The following is a 12,329-nucleotide window of genomic DNA, read 5'->3' on the forward strand; positions in this document are numbered from 1 at the left end:
AGTACCTGAACCCTGCTGAGTGTCAGCTCTTCTGATTTCATGCTGCCTGTAGCACCCTTTATTTGAATTGTTGATAAACTGCCTTTGCTTGATGTATTATACAACCTAATTGCATCTTTTCTTTCTACTAAAAATTGCCACCTAAATAAAACTGTCATACGAATCTGTGTAATCTTATAACTCTTTTTTTATGGTTACGTTTACTTGTAATGTAAAATATTTTAGACAGTTTTTCCGTTGCTTCCACTGAAACACGTGGCACTTTATTTTGTGTTACAAATGCCAGAAACCAGCTTAAGGCACAGGGGAATTGGTTCCTTCATGGGGGATGTCTATGGGTGGATTTGCTTTGCACCTTTCCTCTTGGCCCAACAGAACCCAAGAACTCAAACCAGACTATCAGGATTCATTTATATTCTCTCCTTGCCTCCCATATACTCTTTTCCCTTCCCGCTCTTGTTCTGTCCACTCCAGGTTTCCTATCTCTGGTTGGTAGTTATCTTCTCAAATCTAAGCTCAAGAAATATGTGAAAAGATATGAGATTTGATATATTAAAAAATATATATTTTTTGCTTTCAAAAATAACTGAGTTGTAAAAACACTTTTAAGTTTATAGGTATATGCTAAAACATTTTATTGTCCTGTGAAATGTATAATCATCGAAATATCTTACATTTAACAGGTTCTTCTCATGTATCCAATCCCCAACTTAGCTTTCAAATTCATGTATCTCCAATAGCCCTAGATACAATTAAGTGCCATTTTACAAAGGTGAGTTTCGTGTATCACGAGTGTGTGTATGCTTTGAGTCATTCCTGGGTCACATGCATACTTTAACTTATTGGTTAGGGGCTGTACCTTAGTCACCTCTCAGTCCTGGAACCAGGAACGGTGACAGTTAATGTACATTCACTGCATATTTATTAAAACCAACAAGTTAAATGATAATGAGATACGAGTTCTTCTTTGCCAAGATTCATTTTATTTCAGCATTATTTTTTCTAGTGCTCAAAGACACTATTGGTGAAAGAGATGAAATAGGCTGCCAGCACATGTTCTCTCTTACAGAATTACAATCTATTTTTAAAGAGCACAGTGAAATATTTCCTAGTCTTACAGAACCCCCTACTGGAGAATACTGTGTGCTGCATTCTGAAGCTACCGGCAAAGTGCATTAGAATTCCATTTATGCAGGCTTTGAACTACACAAAGACAAATCTTATAATATTTAAACATTGTTTTTGATAAGTATATTTTAAGGGACCAAAGGTATACAATAATTTAAAGGATATACATGAAATTAAAATAAGTAAACTGCTACAGATTCCAGTTTGACTGAGTTATTTGGTTCATAACAAAACTCACCACTTTGTATTTCTGTAGATGGTGGTTGAATCACTTAAAATCAGTTTGATCCTTTTAAGGTCTGTTTTTAAGACTTGTTAGACCAGAGCTGCATTTGGTTTAGGACTGATTATTCTCTGCTACTGAGGCAAGACCCTTCTGAGTGTTCTACCTGTGTCTGTGAATTTTGAGGTTTTTCAGTCTAGTTGCTGGGACCAGATGTCATTCCTTGCAAAAGACATTGTTCCTTCTAGTTCTTTCTGATGGCTCTTTCCTGGCCTCTGGGCTTCTCACATGCCTGTGCCAGTCAAGCCTCAGCTGAAGACTCCAGGAATCCCCCTCAGCAGACTTCTCCCTTTGTTTCCCTCTGCACTGTGCTCTACTCTCCAGCACTGGGTCCTGCAAACTCTGGCCCCTTGGATCTCCTTTTTGGACCCCCAGCTCTGTCTCCTCAACTCAGGGAGTTGCCAGGGGGCACCGGAGTTGCTGCTCCTGCTCCCAGTCCAGCAAACACTCAAGGCAGTGAGCTGAGTGATCACATAACTCCCTTACTGGTTTCTCATCCCTTAGGAGTCACTGTCCTTCCTTGCCTAATGCCCAGTTTTGAAAATCATTGTTGCATAAATTTTGTCTTTATTTCCTTTTGATTGTTTCAGGTGGGTTGGGTATATCAGCTCCCTCTCACACCATCTTACCCAGAAGCAGAAGTCTCTCTCTTATTTGTAGGACAGGAATTCAATGTTACTTTCTCAAGGGTATTTCTCACAGTGACTCTTAGGGTAAGAAGTATCTGCCTCAGCATCATCTAGGACACCTGTTAAAATGCAGTGAGCTTCACCCAGATCTGCTCCATCTCCATCTCCTCAGTAAGGCCCAGACAGCTGCTGCTTAAACAGTGTCCTGGGTGTCTCACAACGACATCTTTAGAAACTGCACAAAGGGCTTATTTGGCCAAACCACCCAATGTATATGACGAACTGTAATCTAATAGGGACAGGGAGGAAGAGAGAAGGGATGTTGGCTTGAAATTCTACTGAGAAGCCAAAGCTCCTTTCTGTGGACAAAGTGAGGCTGCTTGTCCGAGGAGCCATCTTCCATAATTTGTTCCCTTAGAGTTTCACTGGCAGGGGAAACGATAAATTCTTCAGCTGCTGAAAAAGCGCTTTGCCCTGGCTTATGGTTCTTTGATAAATAATTGCTTGATTACAGAGTGGCCTTCGTCAAAACACCTGACTAGTTTTCCTGTAAGAAGGAAACTTAACCAGATGGCAGCTGCTGGGGCTTTTTAGGGAATCATTTACAGCTGCAGATCCTTGAGCAAAGCCCATTTGAAAGATGGCATGGCCATGCAGAGGCTGGGACTTGTAGTGACTTCTCCCTGGGAACCACCTGGACTGGCCTGGCTACGAATATGGGAAGATGGGGATGATGGTCATCGAGGGTGACACTTAAATGGTCTTTATCTTGTGGCTGGAGTGTGTGTTGAGGTCACGCCTTAGTGAAGGCAAGAGTGAGGAAAGCTGGAAGGCTGGGGAGAGAGAGGGAGGGAAGATGGAAAGAAAGATGAACCAAAAAACCTATTTCCCTTTGAACTTGGAAAGTGCATGTTCTCTCAGAAACTAAGGAGGAAATATTAATAAAGCCACTGGTAATAAATTTTCTCCCTTAGTTGAATGTCAGTCACAGAAGATTTGTATTGTTTGGTTAGGAACTGAGTACAAACTCAAAATGTTTTGAAGCCTTAGGTATTTTCATTTCTTTTTATGTTAGTTGGGCCTTACATTACACGGTGATCAGTGCCAAGGATGGTGGGAAGACAGCCACACACCGTGGAAAAGATCTGTTTCCCAAGCCTTGCCCAGCAGTCACAGGAGATCTTTTTTCTCATGTGTTTTCCAAATAAGGCTCTCTAGGAAAACCTAGAGTTTCATTATGGAGCAACTCAGTGTGTGTGTGTGTGTGTGTGTGTGTGTGTGTGTGTGTGTGTGTGCAGATGACACCTGTGTTAAATGTCAACCAACCATGGATCTTGGTTTCTGCTGAGTATTTGGATTCTGCACGTGAAGTGCTCTATTTTCCTGGAAAGGGTTGGTCCTACCTGGTGACACATTGGTGTTGGTCAATCACACCTCATCTCTTTTGATTCTAGGGAGGAGTGGGGAGGAACAAGACATGTACCTTCTCATTCTGAATTGCCACATGGTCTCTTCAAAGGATGTCATTGAATTTATTCCCCCTTTAAAGAGGGCACACATTTTAAAGGATTAGAACTGCATTGCAAACTCAGAGTCCTGGCCTTGGGTCTTGGCTCTGCCTCACACTAGCTGCAAAAACTTGAATTTCACATTCTTCACTTACATTATAAAATAAGGGAATTTGAAAAGCTGACATCGGATGTCCCGACTAATGCCAAATTATCTAATTCTATATAACCTAAATTGAACTGTGGTGACATACGTTAATGGTAAATTCACTGGAAGACTATAGAAATGTGAGTTCCTATGGTACTCAGAATTAATCACTGGGCAATTTAAAGCTATTAAACTCCCAGAGAGCACCTGTTTTTGGACCATCTCTCGTTTAAAGAAGTGTGGAGTGACATATTTTCTTTACCATGAAACTCACATTTTCTTTTTAAATCATATATATTGCCATTAAATTTTATTCAGCACAGTCTGAACATTTATTTTTATCTCAAACACTTATTACTCTTTACAAACCCATTTGATTAGACATCATTTTCAAATTGTACACAATGAATTTTCTATTTGTTTCTGATTAAACAATTCAAATACCAATTATAATTTGTGTTAATAAAAATATAAATAATGATGAAATTTATTGTCCCCAAAACTGTTACATGAGGCTTTTTAAAAGGGGAAAAATGTAATTAAGAGTGTTTTCTTATGGCTATGGAAAATAGTCAAAGTTTGAGTATTTTTTTCTTTCCAGCAAATAATGTTTATCTATAGACACAAAGAGAGGAATAGTGCTACCAGCATTCAAGTTTTTGAAATAACAATATTTTCCACATTTGGTGTAATACAAGACACAAAGGGGGAATGTAATAACTTTTTATTGAATAAATGGATAAATTAATGGATAGATGGTGTCCACTTGAAGTTCACTTTGGAAAACCCTTACATGCAAAAGAGAGTTTTTAGTTATTCCATTGTCATCTCTGTAAAACACCTTAAGTTATGTGAAGTCTTTTCTAGAACATTATCTCTATAGTGACAATTTAGTATTCTACTAGGGGTTTTAACAGTTTGGGGACATTTACTTAAGCAGTCATAAAAAATATGTATCCAATTACGGTGTCACTTCCAAGACATGAATCCTAAAGATGATATATTAGAACAAAGTTCCAGCTGTACAAAGTACCATTCATTCAAAAATTATCTTTTTGTCCTTGTACAGTGGTTCATGCCTGTAATCCCAGCACTTGGGAAGGCCAAAGTAAGGCTACAGGTGTCTGCGTCTTAGCTATGCACTTAGTGTTTAATAGATGTGGAATTATGGGGTATGCAAACCTGGTGCCAGGTATGGTCATGAATGAAAACAGATTTGCTTGGTGATTCAAGAGTGGGTAGAGTTAATGGACACACAAACCACTACCTGATAGCTTGACATCCCCCAAAGTTCATTTCTTATGACAGACAGGAAATCCACCTGTAGGAATAACAACAGCCTGGACAACTGGTAGCTCAGTGACTCTCTATAGCATTAGTTGAGGCTGAAAGAACAAAGAGGAAGGGAAATGGTATACTTCCCCCCTTTTTAAATGCTATTGTACTCATTTAAACTTGGATTAAAATTTATATTTAAAAACGGAATTTTAATTTACAAATTGCCTTACTTTGCAAAATATATTAAAAGTCACAATCTGTATGTACACAAATTTCTGTATAGTTGAGCATCTAAGGGTGAAGGTAGCTTGGTCTTAGGGCTACTGGAGTTGAATCCAGAGATCAGCCTCACCCTGGTACCCTACCGTAGCTCAGATGATAGTTCACTAACAATTCGTGTCTTCCGCTAGAAACTTTGCAGCTTTTGTTACTGCCGTAACCATAGCTCTGGGGCAGTGCCTTCAACATGGTAGGCACTTATCCCTTCATTATCTCTGAAATGAATGAATTTGAGGATCCTTAACAGGCTAGTTTGAACTGGTATGTTTATAATAGGATTGCCAAGAGTGGGAATGAAGCTTTATGCCATTGTAATGTTAGGGAATGACATGTATTTGCATGTATCTTCCTCCTGCAGTGACTGTTTCTAGTTTTTAGCTCACTGAGGTTCCTGTGGAAAATGAGGGCAGAGAGAAAGCTCATTGCTGGCCCATGCATCACACTTAACACATTCTAGATGATGATTAGGAAAATGTACTCTAGAAAAATAGAGGGTACTGTAAGATCCTTTTAACAATTTTCTATAGAGTTGTCCAACCATGGTATATATTGAAAATACATTGTTGGTGTTTATTCTTAATATTATATGCTTAATTCCAAGGGTTCTCTAAAAGTACTACAGTTTCCCAATCTTTGAGGTTTAAGAAGTTTTTAACAAATTCCTACAAGGCCTTCCATGACCCAGTCTCCTCCTACCTCTCCAGCTTCACCTGTTCTTCTGGTTGACTTTGCTAGAGCCAAGTTGGGACTCAACAGGACGGCACATTTAAGCTTCTTCCCATGCCAGGGCCTCTACATATATTGCATATTGTTCTATCTGGAACCCTGTGATTAAACTGCTGATCCATCCCATATCTGAGTTTAAAAATGACGCTTCATTAAAGATGTCCCTAAGCCTCACCCTGTTCTCCCTTAATGTTTCCCTGGTTGTAAATAGATAATTAATCAGACAGCTAATTGTTTGTTTTGGCATGTGAGTTTCCTGAAGCCTGTGTATGATGTTTCACTTTTGAATTCAGGGCTTCTCCAGAGGGTGTGGCAGCAATAGATGCTCAATAAGTATTTTCCAAAGCCATAAATTTTGAACGAATAATCTAAAGTTTGGTAATGTTTTTTCCTTTTTGTCTCTTTAGCTGGGAAGTTATCAATACCCAACCAGATGAAAGACCCAGGCTCAGCCACTGTATTGCAGAATCATGGATGAATTTCAGCATATTTCTTCAAGAAATGTCTCTTTTTAAACAGCAGAACCCTGGCAAGGCAAGTTTTCCAGTAAAGGAGTATGTTTTTAAATGTTCAGTTACTTGGAAACAAATGAACTAACCTATTTTTATCAGCTTATGAGATTTCTCCAATTTTAAAGATAATATACTAAGAACATATACCATAAAAGCTGGTATCAGCAAGGTTCAGAACTGTGAATGTGCGAACACTAGAAAATCCTCAGCCTCCCATTTTGAAACTGGATTGGTTTTACATTTTATACATATTTATCTAGCTCATTAGCTAGAATGAATAGTGGTTGGTCTTATCAACCAGACTAGGGAGAGAAAAAGTCCTCAGCTATCGTATTTAGCCTGGTGCTATGAAATGATAGCACCAAAGTGATATGAAATGAATACGTACTTCTTTGTGCTTTTGGAGATAACAGAATCTTATTTTCAAGCTAAAAAGTGGAGATTCTTGTATGATTTATTTAAGAAAGAAAACTTTTGGCAAAAACATTCATAGTGATTATATAAACAAAATGAGTGTATATAATTAAGATAAAACCCATGAGGGGAAGTGTCTTATGTGGTCGGAAAGGGATGACCTGGAGTGCCACACATACTTGTATTATTTTATGTGTAGAGGCGTTTTAATTCTGATTGACTGTCTTGATAGCTTGGGTGAGGTGCAGAACCATCAACAGACCTAGTCTCTTCCAGTGTTGCTTTCAAGTTTCTTGACTATCCACCTGTGGATAGAATGAAGAGCTGGGAATGTCAGCATTGAAAAATCTCGGTTTTTGTACCTTGTATGGGCAATCTCATAACTTCAGTAGTACTAAATAATAGAACTACGCTTGGAGACATTTTGAGTGTATTAAAGTGGCTGTATGGCATTTGGATGCATTTTTTAAAATCACCCAAGGCATTTTTTAGCATAGGTATCTATATTTGGGGCATAATGTTCTGTTGATGTTGATTTTACTGAAGTGGTTAAATATATTTTTTGGAAGATTCTAAACTTCAAACTTCTGCATTGGGTTGCATTAATGTGCCCAAGTCAGTGAGCTTAAAATGATGATGCTACAAATGTAGGGCATAATAGGAAATCCCTTTGTAAAACTAAATTCTGGATATAGTAATGCTTTTATTGGCTTATTTGTTCCTTTGGCTTTTATGGCCTTTCCATTTCACTTATAGAATTCCAGATTCTTTCAAGGGCCCTTGCTGTTTTAGAAACAGCTCTTAATTTTGTTCCACAGTTCCTCTATTCTACTTTTGACTAGTTAATTTATTAACTGTACTAAAGAATGAAAAATAAAAAGTAAACTCACATTTAGACCCCTTTGCTCTTTATAATAATCAGTTATTGGTCAGAGGTATATATTCCTTCCTCCTGTGTCTTTAAGAAACTCCCTTAATGAATTTCCTTTGCTTACTTATCAGTTTAATTTACTCTCACCATTTAAAGATGATGCAAAAATGTAAGACAGTTTAAGACTGGAGTGTGAAAAATCAGGTGATGACTTTATGGGAAAATTTTTCTACCTGGGTGTTTCTAAAGGGAATTAAGGACATTTTCTGATTTTTAAAAAATTTTTAAAACAACCAAGATTTTTTTTTGACTGTAATGAGAGAGAGAAGGAAAATAAACAGATGTCACTGTAGGAGTTTCATTTCAATGGCAGTTTGTTCTAGGTGACTTAGAAGTGGGGTCAATTTGAGGGGTACATATGGTTAGGAAAGAGGTGAGTGATGGCCATAAATTTATCCTGTCAGCTTAGCAACTATACATTGTGTTAGATTTGTGTAAACTACATTAGATTTGTAGAGATACCTCTAATTTCTGGAACATGGGTTTTGCCATGTTTTTATGAATTTCAGTGGGCTTACAGTGGTAGTTTGAACTTTCAGATATAGTTACCAGGCCACAATAATTTCCTTAAATGAGGGAAGTAAAAGAAGTTTCTGGGGACATAATAGCTCTCTGTTCTCTTACACCTGGCAGTAATATAGCCACAGGCATGAGTAATGGAAGTTGTCACTACCTGTGCCGGAAATTAGTTCCTGTGTCTTCAAAATGATGATTACCGAGTGTTGAAATGGACTAAGGCTGGTTGAATGCAGCAGTCATTAGTCAGCCCTTAGTACAAAATAATGCTTTTTGGAAAAAATCTGTAATAACCTGAGAGGTCACATATACATTTACAATTGTGTGTATATCCTGTGCTCTAAAATATCTTGGTGTTATACATAACTATCCCATGTTATTTCTGTTCTTTCTAGTTTTGTCTCCTGGTCTGTAGTGTGTGCACATTTTTTACAATCTTGGGAAGTTACATTCCTGGGGTTATACTCAGCTATCTACTGTGTAAGTATACTAGAACATGTGGCTAATTTTTGTGATGCATATGGTTTCATTTATGGTCAACAGACCTTCTGTAGTTTGAGGAGGAGGGATGAGTTCTTAACTATAATATAAGTTGATTATTCTTTAATTTCTTGCTGTACAAAGTTTCTCCATTTTCTTAGAGACATGTCTATATTTTAAAATTGGAAGAATAGCTGCAAAAGGCAGAATTATAAGTGAATAATTTAATGTTAAATTTTGTCAGTAAAACTATCCATAAAGCTGTATGCCCCACCTCCCAAAAACACACCAACACCTTTGTCTTCATGCATGTTCTTTGGCTCAAAAAAAATAATTACAATCATGATGAAATACCATTGCATCCCTACCAGATGGCTAAAATTAAGTGTACTGATAGGAAGTATTAGGAAGGATACAGAGCAAGTGGAATTCTCACATACGGTTGGAGGGTAGGTAGAATGTTAAAATCACTTTGGATAACAGTTTGGCAATTTCTTAAAAACTACTACATGACAAATCCATCTCACAACCAGGTACTTACCCAAGAGAGATGAAAAGTACAAAGACATAGATGTTCACAACTTATTATTTGTAGTAGTCAAAAGCACAATATAATCTATACATCCATTAATAGGATGAATGGGTAAGCAAAGTGTGGTATATCCATATAATGGATTACTACTTAGCACTAAAAATGGATACATACAACACGATAGAGAAATCTCAAAATAATTAGACTGAGTAGAAGAAGCCAGATGAAGGAATATGATTCCATTTATATATTATTCAAATTAATAGAAAATTCAAACTAATCTTTAGTGACAAAGCCGATCAGCGGTTGCCTGGGGATGAGGTGGGAGGGGGCAGGGAGAAGAGGCAGGAGACTGGAAGGAAGGATGAATACGAACATGAGAAAACTGCTGGGGGTGGTAGACATGTTCACTATCTTGATTATGGTGATGCCTCTTAGTTGTATGCATATGTCAAAATTTATCAAACTGTACACTTTAAATACATGTATTTTATTATACATCAGCAGTCACTCAAAAATGTTATTAAAAAGTGTAGATTTTCTGCTTCACCTGAAAACTATGATACTATGATCTGGCACTGCTACCTTTCTATGGGGCAGGCACTCTCTACTTAACATACCCCATATTTTCCAATTTTTCTTACAAAATTTACAGACAATTTCTTGGCCTCTACAGATATTTGAATTGTAACTCCTATTTCAAAATATAATAGGGGGCATTTCCAAAAAGAGCAAATAAATAAAGATTAGGAATACAAGACCTAGAGCATGGCAATCTTTGTTTCTTTTTGTATTCTTAATGCACGATGCAAATGGCAAATAGTCAGAGCTCAAATCCATTCTCCCCAAAAGAACTCATATATAACATCAGCCTCTAGGTTACATTGCTTAGGAGGTGAAGGAGAAGAGGACTAGGGAATGAGAGAATAATTTGGGCAAGGCATTATTCAGATGGTTTGCTTTGATCTCATTTCTACTTTACAACAACAACAAGAAATAAAGTTATTATCCTGTGTATTTGAAGTGGAGAGCTCTAGAAATATTTATTAAGTTTACTTGTTCCAGATCTGAGTTCGAGTCCTTGATATCCTTATTAATTTTCTGTCTCATTGAATCTAAGTCTCTATGTATCTGGGTGTTAGGATCGTTAGCTCTTGTTTTTGCATTGATCCTTTTACCACTATATCTTTGTTGCTTTAAAATCTATTTTATCCGATACAAGAATTGCAACTCCTGCTATTTATTTATTTATTTATTTATTTTTGCTCTCCATTTGGTTGGTAAATCTTTCTCCATCCCTTTGTTTTGAGTCTTTGTGTATCTTTGCCTGTGAAACAGGTCTGGATGTAACATGCCGTTGGGTTTTCACTGTGTCTTTTGATTGGGGGATTTAGTCGATTTAAATTTAGGGTTACTGCCATTTGATGTTAACTGGCTGTTTTATCCATTCGTTGATGTAAATTCTTCTTTATGCTGGTGCTCTTTACTTTTTGGTATATTTTTAGAAAGGCTAATACTGGTTGTTTCTTTCTGTGTGTAATGCTTCTTTCAGAATCTCTTGTAAAGCAGGCCCGGTGGTACTTAAAATACACAAAATATACATTCTTGTCAATACCACATCACACCTACTCATAGGTTTAAATGAAACATTGATTGGCCATTATTGATATCTATTTTTTTCAGAATAAAGCAATATTTCCGTTCACCCTCCCTCTTTCTCTTCCTCTTTCTTCCTCTCTTTTACTCATTTTTTTTTCTTTCCTTCTCTCAAAAAAAAAGAAAAAAAAAAAAAAAAAGAAATCAACTTGTAAACCTCTAGATCCAGGTCAGCAATGTCTGTCTCATTGCTTGATTTCCTTCCTTCCCTTCCCTTCCCTCCCTCCCCCCCATTCCTCCCTTCCCTCCTTCCTTCCTTCATCCCTTCCTTCCTTCCTCCCTTCTTCCTTCCCTCCCTTCCTGCCTTCCTCTCCTCCTCCCCCCGCCCAAAAAAAAAGTTATCCTAATATTATTGAGAGGCTAATAACTTTCCCATGGCAAAATGGCATTGAATACATAGTTAAACCAGGTCTGTTGTCTGCAAGGCATGTAGTTTTTCTATAAATTTTGAGAGTAAAAGGAGGGAGCTGATCTAATTGCATCTGAAAACAGTGACTGTGAGCATTGTATGTGTGTGGGTGGTAGTAGAAAATGTTTACCTTATAGAAAAAGAATGGAAATTATAAACTTATTTCACAGAGGCATTTCCCGTTAAAAAAAAATCTTATATTTTTCAGTAAAGAAACAGTACTTTGAAATGTATATAGCCTTTTGAAAGGAAAGCCATTTTACCTATACTCTCTTTCTTCTTCCAGTACTGTGTGCATTTTTGTGTCCATTGTTTAAATGTAATGATATTGGACAAAAAATATACAGCAAAATTAAGTCAGTTCTGCTGAAACTGGATTTTGGAATTGGAGAATATATTAATCAGAAGAAACGTGAGAGATCTGGTAGGTAAAGTTTATATTTTAGATTCTATGCATGAAGTGAGACATTAGTGGGCTATTTTTAGGAAATTCCTTTAATACATTTGAGGATACTTTTAGCCTTTTACTAAATATTATTATAGAAGCAAATCTCCCTCAAGGTAATATATACATATATATAGTCTTTCCCTATTTAGACTTTCATTCTTTTCTCAAATATACAATTAAATAAGCTGACTTTTTAATCCAGATTGTCAGGGTAGAAAGAAAGGGCTTCAGCACACTTTATTTTGCTATTTATGATTTACTTAACTTTGTTTTATTTTGGGTTGGACTATCGCAAATATAAAATTACACAAGCAGTGCTAACAGCATGGAAGCTGTGTAAGAAGTGATTGAAAGCACAGGGGAAGGAAAAGAAAACACAGGAGAAGTCAGTATAATCACCTTTTACTTTTTAACTTGGCTTATGACTGTTTAGGTACTCAAACTAGAATGTA

The 12,329-nt window shown here is 37.0% G+C and overlaps 1 protein-coding gene across 4 annotated transcripts in view; it reads left to right on the forward strand.

Annotated features, from left to right (window-relative positions):
- The window catches only part of RETREG1 (reticulophagy regulator 1), a 146,880-nt gene that overhangs the window by 129,431 nt on the left and 5,120 nt on the right, over positions 1 to 12,329 (forward strand). For all 4 annotated transcript variants that reach the window (XM_035291752.3, XM_054252322.2, XM_078365650.1 and 1 more), the window contains 3 exons: positions 6,387 to 6,513; positions 8,748 to 8,832; positions 11,716 to 11,853. In XM_035291752.3, the coding sequence (XP_035147643.1) occupies positions 6,387 to 6,513; positions 8,748 to 8,832; positions 11,716 to 11,853 (350 nt within the window). The remainder of the gene's footprint in view (positions 1 to 6,386; positions 6,514 to 8,747; positions 8,833 to 11,715; positions 11,854 to 12,329) is intronic.

This window comes from Callithrix jacchus, chromosome 2, assembly GCF_049354715.1.
Source record: "Callithrix jacchus isolate 240 chromosome 2, calJac240_pri, whole genome shotgun sequence".
NCBI lineage: Eukaryota > Metazoa > Chordata > Mammalia > Primates > Cebidae > Callithrix > Callithrix jacchus.